The following is a 19,418-nucleotide window of genomic DNA, read 5'->3' as shown; positions in this document are numbered from 1 at the left end:
TCGGCATTGAATTTTCAGTCGATGGACTTTTCTTCTAATTACTCGAAGCATTCCCGATATATCGAATGGGTCTTAAGAATTAAGAACTTTTAAATATTGTTTTTGATCGTTTCGTAACATTAGCTTCGTATTGTTGTATTTTCAATTGTCAGAAGATATATCAAAATCGACAAAATTGCGAAAATGTTTACTTTTCCTCTTCACTTTATGGCAGAATTTTCTTTTAAGAAAACTTCAGCAAGGTAACTAATTAATTTATTTATTTATATAAATTAAAAATCGCGTTAAAATTTCAAATTCATTAGATAAATTATTATATTCATTAAGATTTGCATTTAATGTAATTTATAAGTAAATTAAAGTCTAAAACTTAGCTTCTGGGTGACCTGTCTGCGGGACATTGTTCACTCGCATTGCTATAATTCTGAAGACCATCAAACAACGTCAATACAAAATTCCAATTAGTGGGCAAATCAACGACGTAATACACGCGAGGAACAATCAGCCAATCAGGTAGCATTTATTAATTAATTAATAAAGCGCACATTAATTTTGAAGATCGAAAAAGTCCAAAAAAAGATTCTCATTAAGTTCGAAAAAATAAATACTAACGTGTATTTTATTAGAAATTAATTTTTATTGTGTGCTATCCATGTGATTTTATTACGTTTATCAGAATAAATTTTCTTTTTAGCCAAGCATTTAACAAATATTTTACCGAATCCGAGATAAGAAAATTGTTAAAAAGATACTTTCCTTTTTAAAAAAATGCGATTAAAACACTGGAAAGATTACATCTATGACGTAGAACTCGTGACGTGAAGCGTGACGCATTGCAACGTTCGACGAATTCGAATTCGTTCCATTTCGTATTGCCTTCGCCATCTTGGAATATAACGTTCTTCGGAAATTGTGAGTTATTTTTACCTTCCATTTTATCATTTTTCGTATATACAGTATTTTAATAAGTTTAACTTGCGTAAAGTAAGTAACTTAATATCTTTCTATTAAGATATCAAAATTAAATAACTCGCGATAGAAACGTCTTTATATTTTTCATTATCATTAAAAACATAAGATCTTTTTCTAGCCCCATTCATAGGTAAATGGTGACTTTACCTGTTTTATTTTAAAATAAACTCAGATATTTCCTCTGTATTTTTTACGGGATTGTATAATTATGGACTCCATAACAGATATAGCGTTTAGAATAATATTTCTCTTCCTTTTAAGATCGTTGTTATATCTTATAGCATTACTGTGTACCATATCAATTTAGTATGCTGTTGATTATGCAATTTATAATAGCGAAAATCCAAATGAATTTGTTGACTACAAATATATACTGACCACATATGATGTAGTGTACAAGTAGATGACACTTTGCATGCAAGAATATACTTTAAAAACACAGACCTGAAAGTACTTCATGGCATGTAAGGTGGATAACTTATATGTTATAGAAACAATTGTGAATGGATGCAACGTGAAATTCTTTATGTCAGAGTCTGCTAATTTTTCTACCGATGACTTTTTTAATATTATTATGTGCACTTTTGATCATTTAGAAACCATACTCCCAGACAAGGTAACGATGATTGATATTTTAGGAGAACAGGCAAGCCTCCTAATTATTATTAGGAACAGACAAAGATTCTCTTAGAACACAATGATACCTGTTAGCTTACTGAATATCGCAACATGCTTACCAATTTCTTAGGGCTTCGAATATCTTAAAACTGTTGAGTCCATTCACTATTCAACAATTGTGCAATCGTTTTGAAAGCAACCCTCTATCAAAAAAGCATCCATCAAACTTGTTAAAGTATATATCAATAAAAAAACAATTTCTTATTATCTGGTGATAAAGTGTTGTTTTACTCGTACTAATGAATGAAATTCACTTGCAACCAAATTCTTCAAATTATAAGGGAGGAAATATGGTTGGAAATATTTCAAACAAAGCATTTCCAAAAACATTTTCATCCTTAATCAGCCAACCAAGAATGTGTATTTAAAACACAGCTTGTTATCCAGTTTTAAAGAGGTTGTGCACATATTGCCAATTGGAACAAACACAAGTAACATATTGCATAATTTTGTGAAAAACATCATATTGAGGATGGTAGATTTTGGCATTGAAGTAGTGCAGTTGTTGCACATAATAATAAGTTAAACAGTGCATCAATGGCTTTTTTCAATAATCTTCCAAATGTAACACATAGTTATCAGTATCCTTACCCAATATATTCAAATAGGAATGTTTATTTTATCTTTCTGATGATAAATGGCCTTTACTTACCTATATAGAGGTTATGCTTCTTACACAGTGACAAAAAAGTTAAAATATGCTTCACTTAAAAGAAACACTATTCCAGAATGTTTCCTTTAAGTGAAAGACGTGATTATGCTTCCTTTTATGAAAGGTTAATAACCGCACCTAATAGTAGTAGTTTGTGCTATCCAAATAAAAATGTTATCTATTGCACTGGCCATGCGTATGTCATCATACAAAAACTTTTGTATAAAAAGCTTCAAAATATGTTTTTTCAAAAGCCAAATTATAAAAATATAGTTATTGCCCTTGCTGAAAAAAAAGTCATCAAATTTTTGTTGCACACCACTGTCATACACATGTAGCTGCTGATCTCTATAAACAAACAATACACATTACTGAAAATAACTTGTTAAATAACTACACTAAAAAAGTATGATTTTCAGCCAAAAGCAACATGACACAATACAAGAGATCAAAAGTTACTTATAGTTCAAATAAACTTTGACCGCTTTAATTCACATATTTAAGAGTTATACAATAACCCTATTGTTCTGAAATTTCTATATTTAGCTGTTATACAGCGAAAACAATTCTCTTTATCTATGAGCGAGTAGCGGAATTATAATCAACCTTACACAAAATTACTATTACTTAAATACTTAATATCATTAATATAGTATACTATTTTTCTAAAATAAAATGTTCGCAATTTGACTTAATTTGTCAAGTTTTCTGTTATATCATTTATGTTATAATAATTTTTTATTTCTATACAAAAAATTTAAGTATATTACATTTTATATTAAATTAAATAAAGACGTAGAAATTACGTCACGCGTATAAGTTTCTTGCGACATTCAAATATTTCCTAACAATAGATCCTTATTGTTATATTTTCAATTGTTAAACGCCATCTCGAAATTGTAAAAATAGCAAATATTTTCAGTTGTTTCTCTGAAATATGTTACTTTGAAAATAAATTTTCTTCTAAGAAAACTTCAAAAAAGTAAATAATTAAATCATTGTATAAATATTTAAAATAACGATTGATATCGTCCATATTATAAAAATTATAACAATCATATACATTTAGATTTTAACTTATTCATAAAAATCGAAACATTACTTTTCATATTTAGACGATTAACTCAGTAATGAATAAATATATACTAATAAGACAGTAAGAAATAACATATTATTTTCCATATTTTCAAACCGAATAAAGATTATCTACAAAATCGTCGAGTCGCACGAGGGTATGTGTTTGTTTATATATTTTTAATGACTTTCAATGGAATCGTAGTAAATAAATTATATTTCTATAGGCATACGTTAGCCCTCGGCGACGTCGTGAAGACCGAAGTGGGATTATCTACAGTTACGTCGAGTCGCACGAGGGTATGTGTTTGTTTATATATTTTTAATGACTTTCAATGAAATCCTAGTTAATAAATTATATTTCTATAGGCATACGTTAGCCCTCGGCGATGTCGTGAAGGTGGGCAAGGGATTATTAATATACAATATTATTATTCGAATATGTTTCGATCCAAGGATCGCAATTTTAATAATACTGGTTTAAACAAATGCTTTCATAATGTAACAGATGAATTTGACATTGGTATTGGAAATAAATAGTTTTATATTTATAATAGTAAAAGCAATTAGTTAAACTAAGCAATAATCTAATGTACTACATGTGCTTTGTATTTTCAAATGAATAATCATTATTATTTGTTCTTTTATGAGAAATAAATAAAAATTCAAAATATGCTGAATTTGGCTTATTATAATATTTTTTTTCTCAAATTGGGACAATTTTTAGAATATACTCACAACAGAAAATGAATCCTACTAGGATAACTACCTGATTGAAAAGGCTAAATAAAGAAGTTGTTAACAAAAACAATAACGAGTTAAAAGCAATTTTTAATAACTCAACTGAATACATCTTACTTTTAAGAAGTTATTAATATTTATCACTTGTGTGAATTTTCTTAAAAAATTTTTGTTATTTTTAATGGCATCGAAAAATTCACTGCAATTTCATTCACTGTTAATTTTGCAGAGTAGTAAAGCATTTACGGTTGAATCAGCCATTCTACCTCTTTCTTCAGACCATATGATATTCATTATTGAAAACACTCTTTCGACTGGTGCAGATGTGCCTGGCATGCTGAAAATGTATTCTATAATTTGAATAAGATTGGGCAATGAAATGTTCTTTTCTTTGAAATGACTGAAAAGTTGTATCCATTTTTCTTCACAACTTGTATTTTTTTCAAATTTCATAGTTAGCTGACCAAAAAGCTTTTGCAATCACTACTTCATCAAACAGTTGACCCATGTTTATTATATTATTTGCAACAGTTTCCTTAATTTTTTCACCTAAAGCTTCAATTTCAGTCCATGTTAATTCATTGATGTTTATCCAAGTAAAAGTTTCTGCTCCACCAAAATTGTTTTCCCACAACTCAATGTAAGAAAGACATCTGTCATAAAATGCTATACTATCTTGTAGAATTGTATTGATATTAATACTTCCATTATTTTCTAATATTCTAAAACGTTATGTTTCATGAAACATAAATTTATTATCACGCCTTTCCTCAGTTTGTTTTTAATTTTCCAGGTTCACTGACGATATCAATTGCACTTTCCATAATCAAGATAGCTTTGTTTAACAATTTGAGTTGCCCTTGCACAAACAATAAATACATTTCACCACAATCATTATCAAAAAGCTGTTTTATCATCACTTGACAGTGTTCTTGTGAAATAAAATAAGATTTCAGTCCTTCATAGATTTCAAGTATTCTGTCAATAGCTGGAAATAGCGAAAGAAAACCGATGTTGCCATGTTAAAGCCCCTTTTTATACGCTACAAATTCACAGAACTCTTTTTTTAGTTGAGTGACTCGAACCGTATAAATGTGAAAATATTTATAAATTTTGACCACTAAAGGTTCTATTTCAATAGGTAGAACATCAACTGCAGTTTGAAGGCAGTTATGTACGATGTGAGCACCGTAATCAATGCCAACATTTCTTCCTAGTTCCTTCTTCAATCTACTGTAAATATTGTTTACTCCTCTACGTTTAACACCCCCAAAATTAGCATTGCAATTATCTCCACATAATTCAATAATTTTTTTTCTTTGCTATATTATACAAAATACCGCACAACAATTGGCACAGTTTTAATTTTTTCTTTAAGCATCAAATTTTTTTTATTAGGAAAATATGATAAATCTAATTTAATCATAAAATCTTACTTAATCTAATGCCAGTAGCGTACTTGTAATTTTAATCTTTCTTCGTCTGAATAGAATAATACACAAAAAGCTTAGTTTGATAACAAAAATCCAGGAAGAGTTGCTTAACTTTCCTGGAAACATGTAAAAATGCGTGTGTGGCGCCATCTGTTATGATATTTTAAAAACTTTTTGTCCTTTTATAATGGTCAAAAATATAAAAAGCTTAACTTTTAGGATAAGGATGGGTTTTGTAAAAAAATTGTAAATGTTAATAACGAGTAAAATCGTCATTAGGTCCCACCTTTTTCGAGATATGACACACGACCCCAACTCCCACCCCGTTGACCTTTAACCACCAAAATTTAATAGCATTAAAAAAATTTTAAAATAGCCTGAATGGAAAGTAAAAATAAACTGTTCCTTTTGAAACTCAATTTAAAAAATTATATAAAGGCCCAAATGTTTTTATGTCCCTATGGCCATCTTTAGGTCAAAGCATTTAAAGACTTTTAGATTGTGCTTCTCTGATAATAGGGCTGTAGACCCAAAATATTTAGGAGTTTTAATAATTTGTTCTAATAGAACATTGTTTCATATTAATTTGTTAATTAATAAAGTTTTCCATATTAAACAAATCGCGATGTTTTTTCAATATAATCTGCATTCAATCAGACTATCAATAGAATTAAAATGTATTAAGTATCTTTAAGATTTTAATTGTTCACGAAAAAAATTACAATAAAATTTAAAAGGAATTTTACTCACTGTAATTTATTGAATAAAACAGTAGAATATTTAAATATTTTCTTTAAATACATAACAAAAAGAAAATTTAGAGAATTTTTATTATGTAATATGAAATCAGATGACAATACATATTTTCTTATCATACAGCAGTTTTCATATCAAAGTTGATGCATTTTCTTTTTATAAAGAGAGATTAATTTTGTCAAAAAAAAAAAATTATAAATTTTTATCTTCCAAAAACAAAAATAAACTAAATGTTAATCACCCAAAAGGCATTTATTCTGGACATCCCACCAATGATTTAATGTCCAATCACATTTTCTTGTTTTCAAAACTTCTTTCCTAACTTTAGCATAGAATTCTTCTGCAGCAATTTTGTAAAATGCATATGGTTCATTGGCTTCTGCAAATTTTCTCAGAAAGATAGATCCACGAGTACCGGAAGTCAATTTTGCTTTTTCAGTCTTTGGAAAATCCATAAAAGATTCTCCTCTTCTTGATTGAGGAAAAATAAGACCATCTGCTCTAAGCCCAAATACTTTCTTGCCCTTATCAATTGAAGAGAAATCAGCAAATGTATAAAGTGTAATAGCATATGACTCTAAGAGTCGATGAAGATATTGCACTTTCAAATTGCTGTATCTAGTCTGAAATGAAAATATATATTCATATAAATAACATTAATGTTATATGTATAAATGTATCTTTACTAACAAAACAATTCATAATAATTTAAAAAGAATTAATTGATAAAAATCATGAAACAGACATTAATGAAAAGTCAAAATTTAAAAAACCAAAAATTAACCTACATTCTTGAAAGTTCACTCAAAATTATCAATTTTTATATTTTCAGAAATAAGAACAGTTATTCCAAATTGAAAAGTTAAAGATGTCAAAAATTTGAATTTCTTTCTAATCATTTCAATTATCCAGGGCTGTGCAGTCGCGTAAAAATCTACCGACTCCGACTCCCGCTAAAGCATCAAAACTCCACGACTCCAACTCTGACTCCACAGCCCTGCAATTATCCGTAACAGATATATTTTAACATTTTTAAACTACCTTTTGCATCATTTAACTGCATAGCCTAAAAACTTTGTGCATTCACAACCACTCACTGTATACTCCAGTTATGTTTCTCTGAGATTTCTTTGTATTTCTGAAATTGAAACTGCCTCTAAAAGGAGAACTTTTTCAAGACATCAAAAGCATTCAATTAATTACAGCTTCCATTCTACATATACCAAGAGACCATGCATAAGTCATTCAAATCTTTGACTGCTTATGCTACTCACTGTATAATACAGGAGGAATGTATTTTGAATAGAGTAAATGCTTTTATTTTATTTTAATCCTCATTAATCAGCAGACTATGTAATATTTCCTATGATGTGCCCGAGCACCATAAAGTAATTTTTTAGCAAGGAAGTTGTTTTTAATGATCATATGTTTATCTTTCAACAAATTTTCAAATGATAACTCATTGAGAACTAATTTAGAAAAAAACTAACTTAGATCAAGCTTAATCTTGAATATATATTTAACAAAAGAATAAATTATATAATAGAATATAAATGACATATTATTAAGTGAGGTAGATTAAAAATAAATATTGTCATTTAAAAACAAGATAATGCAGAAAAATCAAATAAATTCAAAAACTATTTAAACAGAAATCCAAATTATTTAAATCATCTTTATAGTTGTCTTCTGAAATTTTAATCTCTAAGAATACTCAATCAGTTGACTACAAATAATTTTATTAAAAAATATAAAATAGCAAGATTATATTTATATAATTTATAAATAAATCTTTTGAAGCAATTCAAAAAACTAAAAATTAAAGAAATATACTAATATAATTAAAAAAATCACTTACATCTGTATCATCTACAGTAAACAAAAGAATAATTTTGGAAGACTGCATGTCAAAAGGCAGGATAGTAGTAGCATATTTTACAGCTTCTAAAGCATCACCTCTTTTTTTCCCTTCAAATTTCAATAACTGTCCCATTGATATAATATCTTTATAAACATGCCATATATCACTAAAAATAAATGATTTTATATTTAAAATATTGCAAATTGCTTTTCAAAACAAATTTATTACAGACTAACAATAATAAATTTAAAGCATCATAATAAATACAAGTTTTATAAACAAATATTATCAATCTATGCATCCTTAAATCCATTTTTATACTAAGCTATATAATCATCAATATACAATGTGTATTTTTTATCTTGAGACAATGAAATAACTTTATTGGATATCATTATTTTGGAAAAAAGGTATAAAGTAATAGACAAAAGTTGTAGGCTGTCGAGGAACCAATCAATTGGTGACCTCAGATGTGACCTTGACCTTTAAGGTCATTTGGATGTCAAGTCTGTTTTCTTCAATGGGAACCCACATTTTTGACACCGGAAATGGAAAGAGCAGGAAATTTTACAACCGAATGTACCTTTGACCTTATTGTCTAGGTCAAAGGTCAAGATTATTTTAAGGTTAAATTTATAAGCTTTTTCTAATGGGAAACAATAGTTTTTATTACTGAAATATCTACAGTGACAACAACTCAGTTTATACATAAATGTCTTTCAAGATATATATCCTGTCTTTAGTCTGTCTTTGACCATTCAATTATTAAATATTGTATCAAATTATACTGCTTGGCAATTGCCAGGGAACAGTGACATTTCTTGATGTAATTAGTACAAAACACTGGTCAAGGAAGAAATACTTATCATGTACAAGTAGAAGCACTATTTTATTGACATAAAATGGCAGTCATTTATTGCTGTGCAAAGGAGCAGAAAAACAAAAACAAGAAGCATAAATATACAGCGTTATGCCTCACCTTATCCAACTCATCCACAATCATATGCACTCAAATGATGATGTTGAGGCATCTGCAACTGATAAGTATTTGCTTTCAACCAAAACATTACACTGAAACTTGGTTACCATCTTTGAACCTTTACTGTGTCATTCCTACAGATGCAAATTTTATATAGTGAGAATAATTGTTGATAAACACCTTTTATGCAAATTGTAAGTATTGCACAATGTGTAAGGTAGCCGACTCAGAGGAGATAGGGGACTTGAAACCCACTCCACTGCACCTGTGTAAGGTTAGAACTGGTGTAGATTGGGCATAAAATCCCACTTCTGACGCCAGTGTAAGGTTGCCATTTCCTAGGTGGGATCTATTAATCCCACGTCAGGATAAACCTAAGGGAAAGTTGTATGTGGGCTGTGACGGAGGAGGCAAGTGATGACATGTGTTTTACACAAGAAAGCGATTTATTTGTTAACATTTATGCTTACATCGACAATCGACAGTCCTTCAACTAGGTTCTCATCGGAGATGCAGAGAGACGAAAAGTTTGGCATCTGTCTGGCCCCGGGGTGGATGAGATAATGTCGCTGATCAAGGCGGATGATCGGAAGTTGGAAGTGGCGGAGTCCAAAGTTTGTGCCGACGACACACCACAATATCAGTTGCGACCTTTCGTGGAGTCAGAGGAGAGCTCTCCCGACCTTGATTTTCCGATTTTTACAGTTTTTTTTCTCCCACTATTCGGACTTCTGATTGGCCCCTTGTCCCCTTCCTCGCTTCCCAATTGGTCTCTCTTTTGTTTTGGGGAAAACCGAGACCGACTCAGGTCACAGGAAAGGTCCGATTCCAGGTGTCTGCTTGACGCCTTTCTGTCGATTGTTTTTGGGGATTGTTGACAAAATTGCAAGACTTGCGCTCATAATTTAGCTCCATTACTCGCGATTTCTGTCACCTGGGTACTCGAACGATCATATGCAATGATTTATCTCTCTTAAATCTTTTCCTCTTTTCCAAAATTGTTTCCCAAGATTGACTGTTTATGAGCACTGGGGTCAAAGTTATACCTGCATATGACCACTTATCTCTGACTTATAACTTTTCATTCTGACATTGACAGTTCGTTTAACATGTGTTGGAGTCATCCGAGACTCATTGTCTACATTTTGTGCCGCGTTGTTTAAATTATGGGATTTTCCTCTCCCTCTCATATTTAATCTATCATTATTACTTAACCATAAGAATACCGCGATTTACATGATTTCGGACCTTGGTTGGGTCCTGACAAATGTTGTCACTTGCAGATTGATTCAAGCAATTGTGTTGCCTATTAGATGGTATTTCTTGGAAACAATGTTGTTATTTCATAGTAATTGTCAAGCAATGTGACTCAGAGACATTCAGAGATACTGTGTATGCATGTTACTTATAGTTACTAAGTCCAGGATAATTTTTAAACATGCATTATGTGTGAATGGTATTTGATATTTAGTTCAAGTTTATTGCATTTGACACATTAATTAATCCAAATTGTTGTTTTTGTTTAAAGGTATTGATTATTGATGTTATTGAATGGCAAATTCAGATGAAATTAGAAAAAAACTTTGGTTATTTACAGACATTGATGAATTTTGGTGAAAATATTTACTATTACTTGATTCAATAAAAAAAATGACAATTTAATCTGGTTTACTATTAAATGAATTTAATTCATTTAAATTTTAACATTCTTATTCTGAACAAGTTTAATTTTTTCAGTGTAAGCATAGTATAAATGGACTTATGTTAAAGTTGAATTATAGATGAAATTACAAACATGAGTAATAAATGTATCAAATATCTCAAAACATATTTTGCTATCATAAGTAAATTTATGTAATAAAATTATGAACACTTCCCAAAATTTTACAGACATCATATATTGGCTATTTAAGTAACTATTAAAATATTTATAACTTATACTTACGTATTTGGTGTTATTATATGTGGATCTTCACGAATTCCCTTTCCACCAAATCCTATTAAACTGTAAAGTATGCTACTGTATCCGTTACTTCTGAATTCATCCTCAACTGCTCCTAATAAACTTTCAAGGCCTTTTAAACCAGGGGAAAACATGGAATAATGTTGATCCATTATAACAATAACTTCTAATTTATGCAAAGAATCAACTACTTTTAAATACCATCTTGGTTTAAATGCTACAATAAAATAAAAACAGATATATAAGTATATTTATCTTTACATTTTTATGCTTGTTTTTGTTTAAGTTTTACTTTTGTCAATAAAATAAAACATAAAATAAACAAATTACACTATTACAGCAAACCCTCAATTTAACAGATTCTGATTTAATGGACAAGAAATTTGTTCTAAAATTATTAGTTTCAAAATAATTTGAGAAAACAAAAATATAATGAATAAAATGATAAAATAAATATAAATAAAAAAGTATAAAATCATATCCTAACAAATATTTAAGTTTTAAGTATATGAGATTGTTGTGTACACAGGGATGAAATAGCCAATCAGGTGAGTGTGTTTTGATCTCAAAGAATAACTACAGGCAAGTAATGTTGGCAGGGATGGAGTGGTTCAATTAAAATGCTCTTCAAAATTGAATTTGGTGTAAGACAGGATACTTTATAACTGCTATCCTGGAATGAGCTTAAAGTAGTTCAAGAAAGAGTCCAAAGTCTGCCCTGTAAACCAGCTAACTTGAATCTAGCTGCACTTGTTCCATCTCTTTTAACTGCCTTAAAATCAATACCTAAAAGTTAACCCAGGCTCTTGATTACTTAGCCACTGCCACTTCACCCTATATAAGGTGTGTTCTGCTATTCCACTGTCTTCAACCTTACCATCAAAAGGGTCGTTTCTCACTTCTAACAACCTTTACTTTCTTGACGCTGATAAAACAAAACAATTCATAGTTTGTTCCAATCAGGATTTCCAGTTCCATACCTCCCAATTTTTAACACAAACAGGATGCATCAAATTGCACTCCAATCCCTTCACTAAGTTAGTAGTTAAAGTATCCCATCTTGCATCAAATTTTGAAGGATGTTTTCAACTGAGCCACTCCACTCCCTTCCAATGGTTATTCTTTGAGGTCAAAACACTCAAATTTAATTGGCAGTTTTTTACTAAAAACAACTAAACCTCAAAATAAAACCTTTTAATATGCAGCTGTTTTATTACATGTATCTATTCGAATGCTTTTTGTCATTTTTAATGACCTTCTTCAAGAACAAAAGTGTTTGAATAGATAATAAAATGACTGCATGTTAAAAGGTTTTGTTTCGAGGTTAAGTTGTTTTTATGAAGTGCAGTTAAAGAAGAGTGTTTTTTATTAAATATCATGTAATATGTTAATTTTTAGTTTATAAATCTGAAATCAGTCTAATTATATTGAATTTTATCTTTAAATTAGAGATATAATCTTATTACTTACAGCAAGGTTCTGTTTTCATTCCATTAACTGTACAAAATCCAGCTAAAGCATCTGGACTAAAGCATGCATTATTTCCTTCAGAAACATCCCAATAGCAAGCTTCCTTAAAAATTTCCTGATCAATATCTAAATAAACTGCACATGTCGATAAGTGACGTGTAAATGTATTTGAACACTGATCATGTATATTACTAGACCATTCTGGTTTCATTTTTTCTTGCAGTTGTCTACATATTTTGTGATTACTCATTTCATATCCCTGAGCCAATTCAGCTGCAGTTTGAACAATTGTACCATTAGCAAGCTGAAAAATAAATACATAAAATTAAAGTTTTTATCAATTCCTTTTTTTCAAAGCACCTCAATAATAAGTGCTAAATAAGTTACATAATAAATCACTGATACTATTTAAAAAGTGTCATTCATTTATTAAAAGTATAGTTACCTTATTATTTAATTTATAAATAAATCAATTAATTATTTACAAGTATTTAAAAATTTATATGTATTTTCAATTAAGAATGCTTAAATTACTTTATTCATTTATTTTTAACTTTAAAAATCAATAAAGAAGAATTTTATGATTATCTTAAATACAAACCATAAAATCATTGTAATGTTCACCATCAGCATTGCCTAATAATCCCATAATTCCATTGTGATGTAATGGATCCAACATAAAAATGCAAAACATCCTTTTTGTATCACAAAGAACCTTCAGTCCAATAGTATTCACTGCTATAATTTCCCCTTCACGAGTTACTGATACTTTACTGAAATAATAAGTAAAAATAAAAATACTTTAATAGAATATACTTTTCATATATGTGACTACATATATTATCTTATACAAGATGTGGCAGAAAAGTAATGAGATTGGCGTCACTGAGAGCAATTTGGCAATACTGCAGACTTCCCTTTCATATAGCTTGTATGTCAGTCCCTCCTATATGTTCAGTAACAGTTTCAACCTTATTCAACTACTAGCAGACCCCGCCATGCGTTGTTGTGGCTCAAAGTGTATAAATGTATAACACTTCCCCGTGTGGGAAGAAATTTTTTGAAAAATTTCTTTTTAGTGTACATTCTCTTGGCGTGCCCTATTAAAACGCAATCAAAAACGCAAAAACCCGCATCTAAAACAGTATAATAGAAATCAAGNTTATTCATCTATGCAATCTTAAAGAGCATGATAAGTGGAGTTTTGTTTTTTGGTATTTCATTACAGAAAATGGAATAGCAAAATTTGGAGCAATGTTGTGCCATCAAATTTTGTGTTAAGCTTTGTGAACCCACAAGGTTGACCTACAAAAAGTTGCAACAAGCCTATGGGAAACTCCTTATCATAAGCACAAGTTTTTCGGTGGCACAAAGCATTTTTTTGGAAAGCCTAGAAACAGTAGAAGACAAACCTCACTCAGGGAGCATTCAACTTTGAGAATTGCAGAAAATGTAGAATGAGTGAGAGCTTGTGAGGTCAAACTGTCAACATTGAGTGCTTCGAATCAGATGGAACATTGCAGACACTTGGATGCTCCACCATGACAACTCCTCCCGTCACATGGCCATCTCCATCAATCAGTTTTTGACAGAAAAAGAAATTCCTGTGGTTCCCNAATGAGTGAGAGCTTGTGAGGTCAAACTGTCAACATTGAGTGCTTCGAATCAGATGGAACATTGCAGACACTTGGATGCTCCACCATGACAACTCCTCCCGTCACATGGCCATCTCCATCAATCAGTTTTTGACAGAAAAAGAAATTCCTGTGGTTCCCTAGGCCCCCTGTTCACCTGATCTCAGTCCTGTGACTTTTTTGTTCCCCAAGATAAAAACCCATTTGACAGGATGTCATCTTAGTACTGTTGATAACATCCAAAGGAGCATAACCATGTTGCTGCAGGTGATTCCAGTTGAAGCCTTCCAGCACTGCAATGAAGACTGGCAACAACGCCTTTACCAATGTATAGCTGCCCAAGGGAACTACTTTGAAGGGGATAACATTAATATATTAATATAATTGTTGCAAAAAAATTTGTCTTATTACTTTTCTGCCACACCACATATACAGGATGTCAATTTAAACATCTGTCCAGGGACAAAAGAGATCTTTTCAGCATTACTTCAGTGCATGTTTGTGGTGCATGCTAGTTTCAGCATTAAAATAGCTGAAGGGAAGATTTTCTTTTGTTCATCGCTTTTTTCAAGTTAATGTTTATTTCACACTATTTAGAATTTGTAAAGCTGGCAACCTAGCAACTTTTTGTGCTGTATATGCCACTATTGGTTACAATAATTTATCAAAACTTTACATTTCATTACACACCAGGGAATATCATACACTTATAAAATTATATTTCCTTCTTAAAGGGACCAATTTAAGAAATTAACTAATTTTGTCTAGTTATTCTTCCAAAATATTTAATGATTCAGGTTTTCTAAAACTAAATTTTTATCTATGATATAAGACAGTTAATCACATTTAAAAATACATTTCTGGACACTCAAATATTAACAAATAAATAATTATTCTTCAATTTTAGTATTTATTCCTAATATTTTTTCAGATATTCTCTTGTTTTCCTTTGGCTACAATTCTTGTCTAATTTCTCCATTTTGTAATTGTAATTGATGTAACTTTATATTACTTTTTATAGTTGTTTTAAAGATGAGAAATTTGTCTTCAAAATATCTAATATTAAAAATATTTTTATTTGCAAAAGGAAATCTATTTTATTTTTTTAATGATAAGTTATTATTGTTTTTACTTTGATCATATTTTTTCTATTACTTATTTGAATGATTAAATTAGCAATCTATTCTTAATTAAATAGTAAAAATCTAGTAAAATACATATTTCAGAAAATAGAAGAAAACTTAAGATCTAATATGGAAATAGTTAAATGTCATTAATAAAATATTTGACACTAAGAATTTAATGAATCTTAAGTAAAGATATTGTTTTAATTTATTTATTAAAACTATAAAAATTCATTTTTTAAAAAATTAATAGTTATGTAAACTTACCCATTTGGAGATTCAATGGGTACAGCACTCTCTTCATGACTATTATTCACATAAATTTTTTTATCAGAATTTATTGAAATTGTTAGCTCAGGAAACAGCAAATAAATTGTTTTTTCTGAAGTCATAATAGAAAATGATGATTCCCTAGTGTCATGCATCAGTAAGTACATACAATCAGGTGTGGGATATTTTGGAAATTCATATACTTTTCCATCAAAAGTATAAACATGAAGTGGACCAAATATCATTGCTGTTTTATAAAATGGTGGCACTATATATCTTCTTTTAAATAGATTTTCCAAATGAAATTGAGGTAAAAGTTGAAACACTGGATTTCTCCATGTTCCTTCCCATGATCGAGGAAGCTGTTTAAAAATTATAAGTATAAAATAAATCTTAAAAAATGTTATAACTTCTCTTATCATTAAAGGCTGGATTTAGGTGCAAAAAAATTCAAAAAAAAGTGTAGGAAAAAGGCCAAAAAGAGGCAGAATAGGTGCAAAAATTTACATTTCAGAAAACAAAATTAGTTTTAGTCAAATAAAAATCTGTTGTATTGATAGTACATAATATTTATCATTTTGATGTATTTTTCTGTAAAGTTCATTTGCTTGTCTCCTAACAAATGTTTATATATGAAGAAAGGTCTTTCTACTTCTACAGAAACAAGTGGAGCAAACTATTTTAATTCTCTGGTTCATATCTTTGGAATGAACAAATTCTTGAATATTTGTATTTTCCCAAATCAACTGCTCAAGCATTTCTTTTGCAAATCCTTTAACTATTCCCCACTGATATTCCATAATAATTCTAGTTTCTTCCAAACTTTTTATTGCTTCTACTAAGAACTTAAATGTGTGTACTGCATAAAGTTCCTCTTCCAATTTTTGGTCTTTTATGACCTGTTTAATTTTATATATGGTTGCAGTTTCTGGCTGCAACTGTTTAAGAAATTCTGAAATCTTCACAATGAAACAGCTGAAGCATTTATCCAAATTCCCCAGCAAGTTACTATTGTAACAGGTGGAAGAGGCAGACTAATAATGTCCTTGTATTGCTGCTCTCTTGCTGGATACTTTAGCAAATTTTTTTCATTTCAAACATATATGAATTTACTACAGAGTACTCATTGCAAATACATTTACATACTTTATGAATAGCATAGGCTAAACAAGTAACGTGTTTCATATTTGGGTACATTCCTTTCAAATTGTTAACAGCAAGAATCATCTATGATGCTTGGTCTGAGAGAATAAGAATCATATCATCATATTGAAATCCATCAGGCCAAAGCTTCAAGCAGGCATCATTAAAAGCTTGTATGACAAATGTGTTGTTAGTTTTTTCAAAAAATATGTTTTCAGCAACATAGGTTTTTTAGATTGGCCAGTCAGAGGAACTACCAAGATATTTAACACATGCCTATTATGCTATATGCATCAGTAGTCTCATTCAAGATAAAGCAGATTGGATTCTTGCCTGGAAGTACAGTACTTAACAGTTTTTGAAAAAATGCCTGGTAAACAGAAGGTAAGTAATTCTTCCTAATATCACTTTCATCTGGCAATTTCTTAACAACATATTTTTCAGGATAATTTTTAAATATTGAGTTTCAATAATGGAATTCTTGCCCTGATAAATGTTTCAGCAGTATCAAGAAAAAATTAATTCTTTGGAGAACTGACTCCATTTTGCAAGACCTGTCCAATAAACCATTTCTGTCTTGATGAAGTTTCTTTCAAGAGTTTGTTCTTTTGATGTTTTGTACTTCTTATATATTGCTGGATCCTAAACTTTTGATGTTTATCATCGACATTTATTGTCACATTGTAGATATTGCACTGAATAGATTTTCCATCAGAAATACTTTTTTCATTTTTAAATTCTTGCAAAATCTCACAAAATTTGACTGTAGTCAATCTTTTTGCCATTTTTTCACTCTCCAGTGCCTTCACTAATAGATATTTTGAATTTTCTCTCTACAAAGCACTACATGGTTTTAACAATAGATTTATGCTAAATATATATGAGAGTTAGATGAGTGAAATTCCTAAACTGTTAAGAAAATAATTGAGGAGGTACAGAGGAGAGGCAGATGAGGGGAAGAAGAGAAGGATAACAATGACAGTTGAGAAAGGCAGGAAAAGATGATCATGGAAGACATTGAGCGTTAGAAGAGGAACACAAGAATTAAAGGGGTTTTCACCTATTTTGCCAACAATTGGATCATAATTGGACTATACTTTCCTTCATTGTTCTTTTTCCTACATATATGAAAGTTTCTATTTAGTATATTTTTGATAATATCCATAATTTTATAACATTTGTAATGAAGAAAAACCCTAGTAAATTGCTTTTTAGTAATGATTTCTGTCAAATATTTCTATTTAATGTTTTTATTAGTTATGTACATCACTCCTTCAAACAAAATCACAATTCACTAATTACATTAGAACTTGAGTTTCACTAAATTTTGACTTCTCTCTCTTAACCATTAATCCTTTATTGAGCAAGGTGTTAGTGCTTCAGTGATAATAGTGATCATATTACCTCTGGAATTGTCATTTAATTAAGTGCAAACAGTGTTAAACATTATAATAGGTGCAAAAAAGACCCTCACTATCATTTGATATATGTTTATATATGATATTTATGCTTAATTCAAATATTTTTTAATACTCCCCTAAAGGTGCAGCATCTAAAATCCAGCCTTTAGTAATCATATTTTTCTGATAATAGCTATATGAATCATTATAAATTTAAAATCAAATAATAATAATTTCTGTAATTCCTCAATTCTTTATTCATTTTAACTTATCTTAAATAGAGATGTATCTTACAATTAATGGTATCTTACGTTTACAGGTAAAAAAAATCAACAATTATAAATAGATCATGCAATGCATTACGCACCAATAACAGATTATTTTAGTTACACTGATCAATGGTCACATTAATTCAAGTAAAATTTGTTATTAACGAGTGTTTAATTTACACTTCTCATTTAAAATACTTTCAGGATAACATTATAATGCAACTTTAAAAGTTATTATATTTGACAGAGAATGGAAATAAAGCTGCTAAACATTACCTATTTCATAGTATATAATTTTTTTCCAGCCCATTATTTAACAAAACTGATTAATTTACAATTTTTCTCTTCATAAGAAGAATCTTAAAATGTGATTTCAAAATTGTGGCATGTATTAAAATTTAAGAAATATGGTAGTAATATGAACAAAATAAGATAGAATAATTTACTGATAATCTTATCATCATGTTGAATTGATTTATATAGCAGAATTGGATTAAAGATTTAATTATAATAAATAATAATTAAAACTACTAGAGAAATTTAAATTGATATTAATTAATTAACCACTTTCAGTGCTAAGGACTAGAGATGATATGATACTGAATTCTGACAATTTGATCTGATACCAATAATTTTCCAACCAAACCAATACTCACTTCTATCTATACTCTAAAAAATCTATACCTACTCTATAGGTGCTGATAATAAATGAAAGTCTGAAAGTTCATTGGTTTAGAGAATGATTACTTTGTTCACTAACCATTTATATTCAAATATAAAAAAATAAAAGGAAACAAATAATTTTTGGCACCTTTAAGATCTAGGCCCTAGGCAATTATAATTGTCTAATTTGGATAGGAGATATGCCCAATTCCAGCAATGTTTTGAGGAAAAATTTGAGCACACTTTGAATTTGTTCTATATATATATATATATATATATAATATTTAGTTTAAAATCATCATGACATTTCCTTCCATTACAGACTGTTTAAGAAAT

General features: G+C 29.6%; 1 protein-coding gene and 1 long non-coding RNA gene across 2 annotated transcripts in view; one reads left to right on the top strand and one right to left on the bottom strand.

Annotated features, from left to right (window-relative positions):
- Positions 1 to 688: 688 nt before the first annotated feature.
- LOC111634688 lies at positions 689 to 4,049 on the top strand. The gene is made up of 4 exons (XR_002758261.1): positions 689 to 912; positions 3,418 to 3,534; positions 3,604 to 3,676; positions 3,746 to 4,049. It is a non-coding gene; the product is annotated as an uncharacterized LOC111634688 (long non-coding RNA).
- Positions 4,050 to 6,329: 2,280 nt separating this feature from the next.
- LOC111634678 overlaps positions 6,330 to 19,418 on the bottom strand; it is a 61,586-nt gene continuing 48,497 nt past the window's right edge. Inside the window, exons 20-25 of the mRNA XM_023379514.1 lie at positions 15,605 to 15,969; positions 13,181 to 13,352; positions 12,580 to 12,883; positions 11,092 to 11,326; positions 8,165 to 8,333; positions 6,330 to 6,929 (exon numbers count right to left, since the gene is read on the bottom strand). Of these exons, the coding sequence (XP_023235282.1) occupies positions 6,540 to 6,929; positions 8,165 to 8,333; positions 11,092 to 11,326; positions 12,580 to 12,883; positions 13,181 to 13,352; positions 15,605 to 15,969 (1,635 nt within the window). The 3' untranslated portion in view covers positions 6,330 to 6,539. The remainder of the gene's footprint in view (positions 6,930 to 8,164; positions 8,334 to 11,091; positions 11,327 to 12,579; positions 12,884 to 13,180; positions 13,353 to 15,604; positions 15,970 to 19,418) is intronic.

Source organism: Centruroides sculpturatus, unplaced genomic scaffold (assembly GCF_000671375.1).
Source record: "Centruroides sculpturatus isolate CEXI.00-Female unplaced genomic scaffold, Cexi_2.0 scaffold930, whole genome shotgun sequence".
Taxonomy (NCBI): domain Eukaryota; kingdom Metazoa; phylum Arthropoda; class Arachnida; order Scorpiones; family Buthidae; genus Centruroides; species Centruroides sculpturatus.
This window is presented reverse-complemented; position numbering and strand designations above follow the sequence as displayed.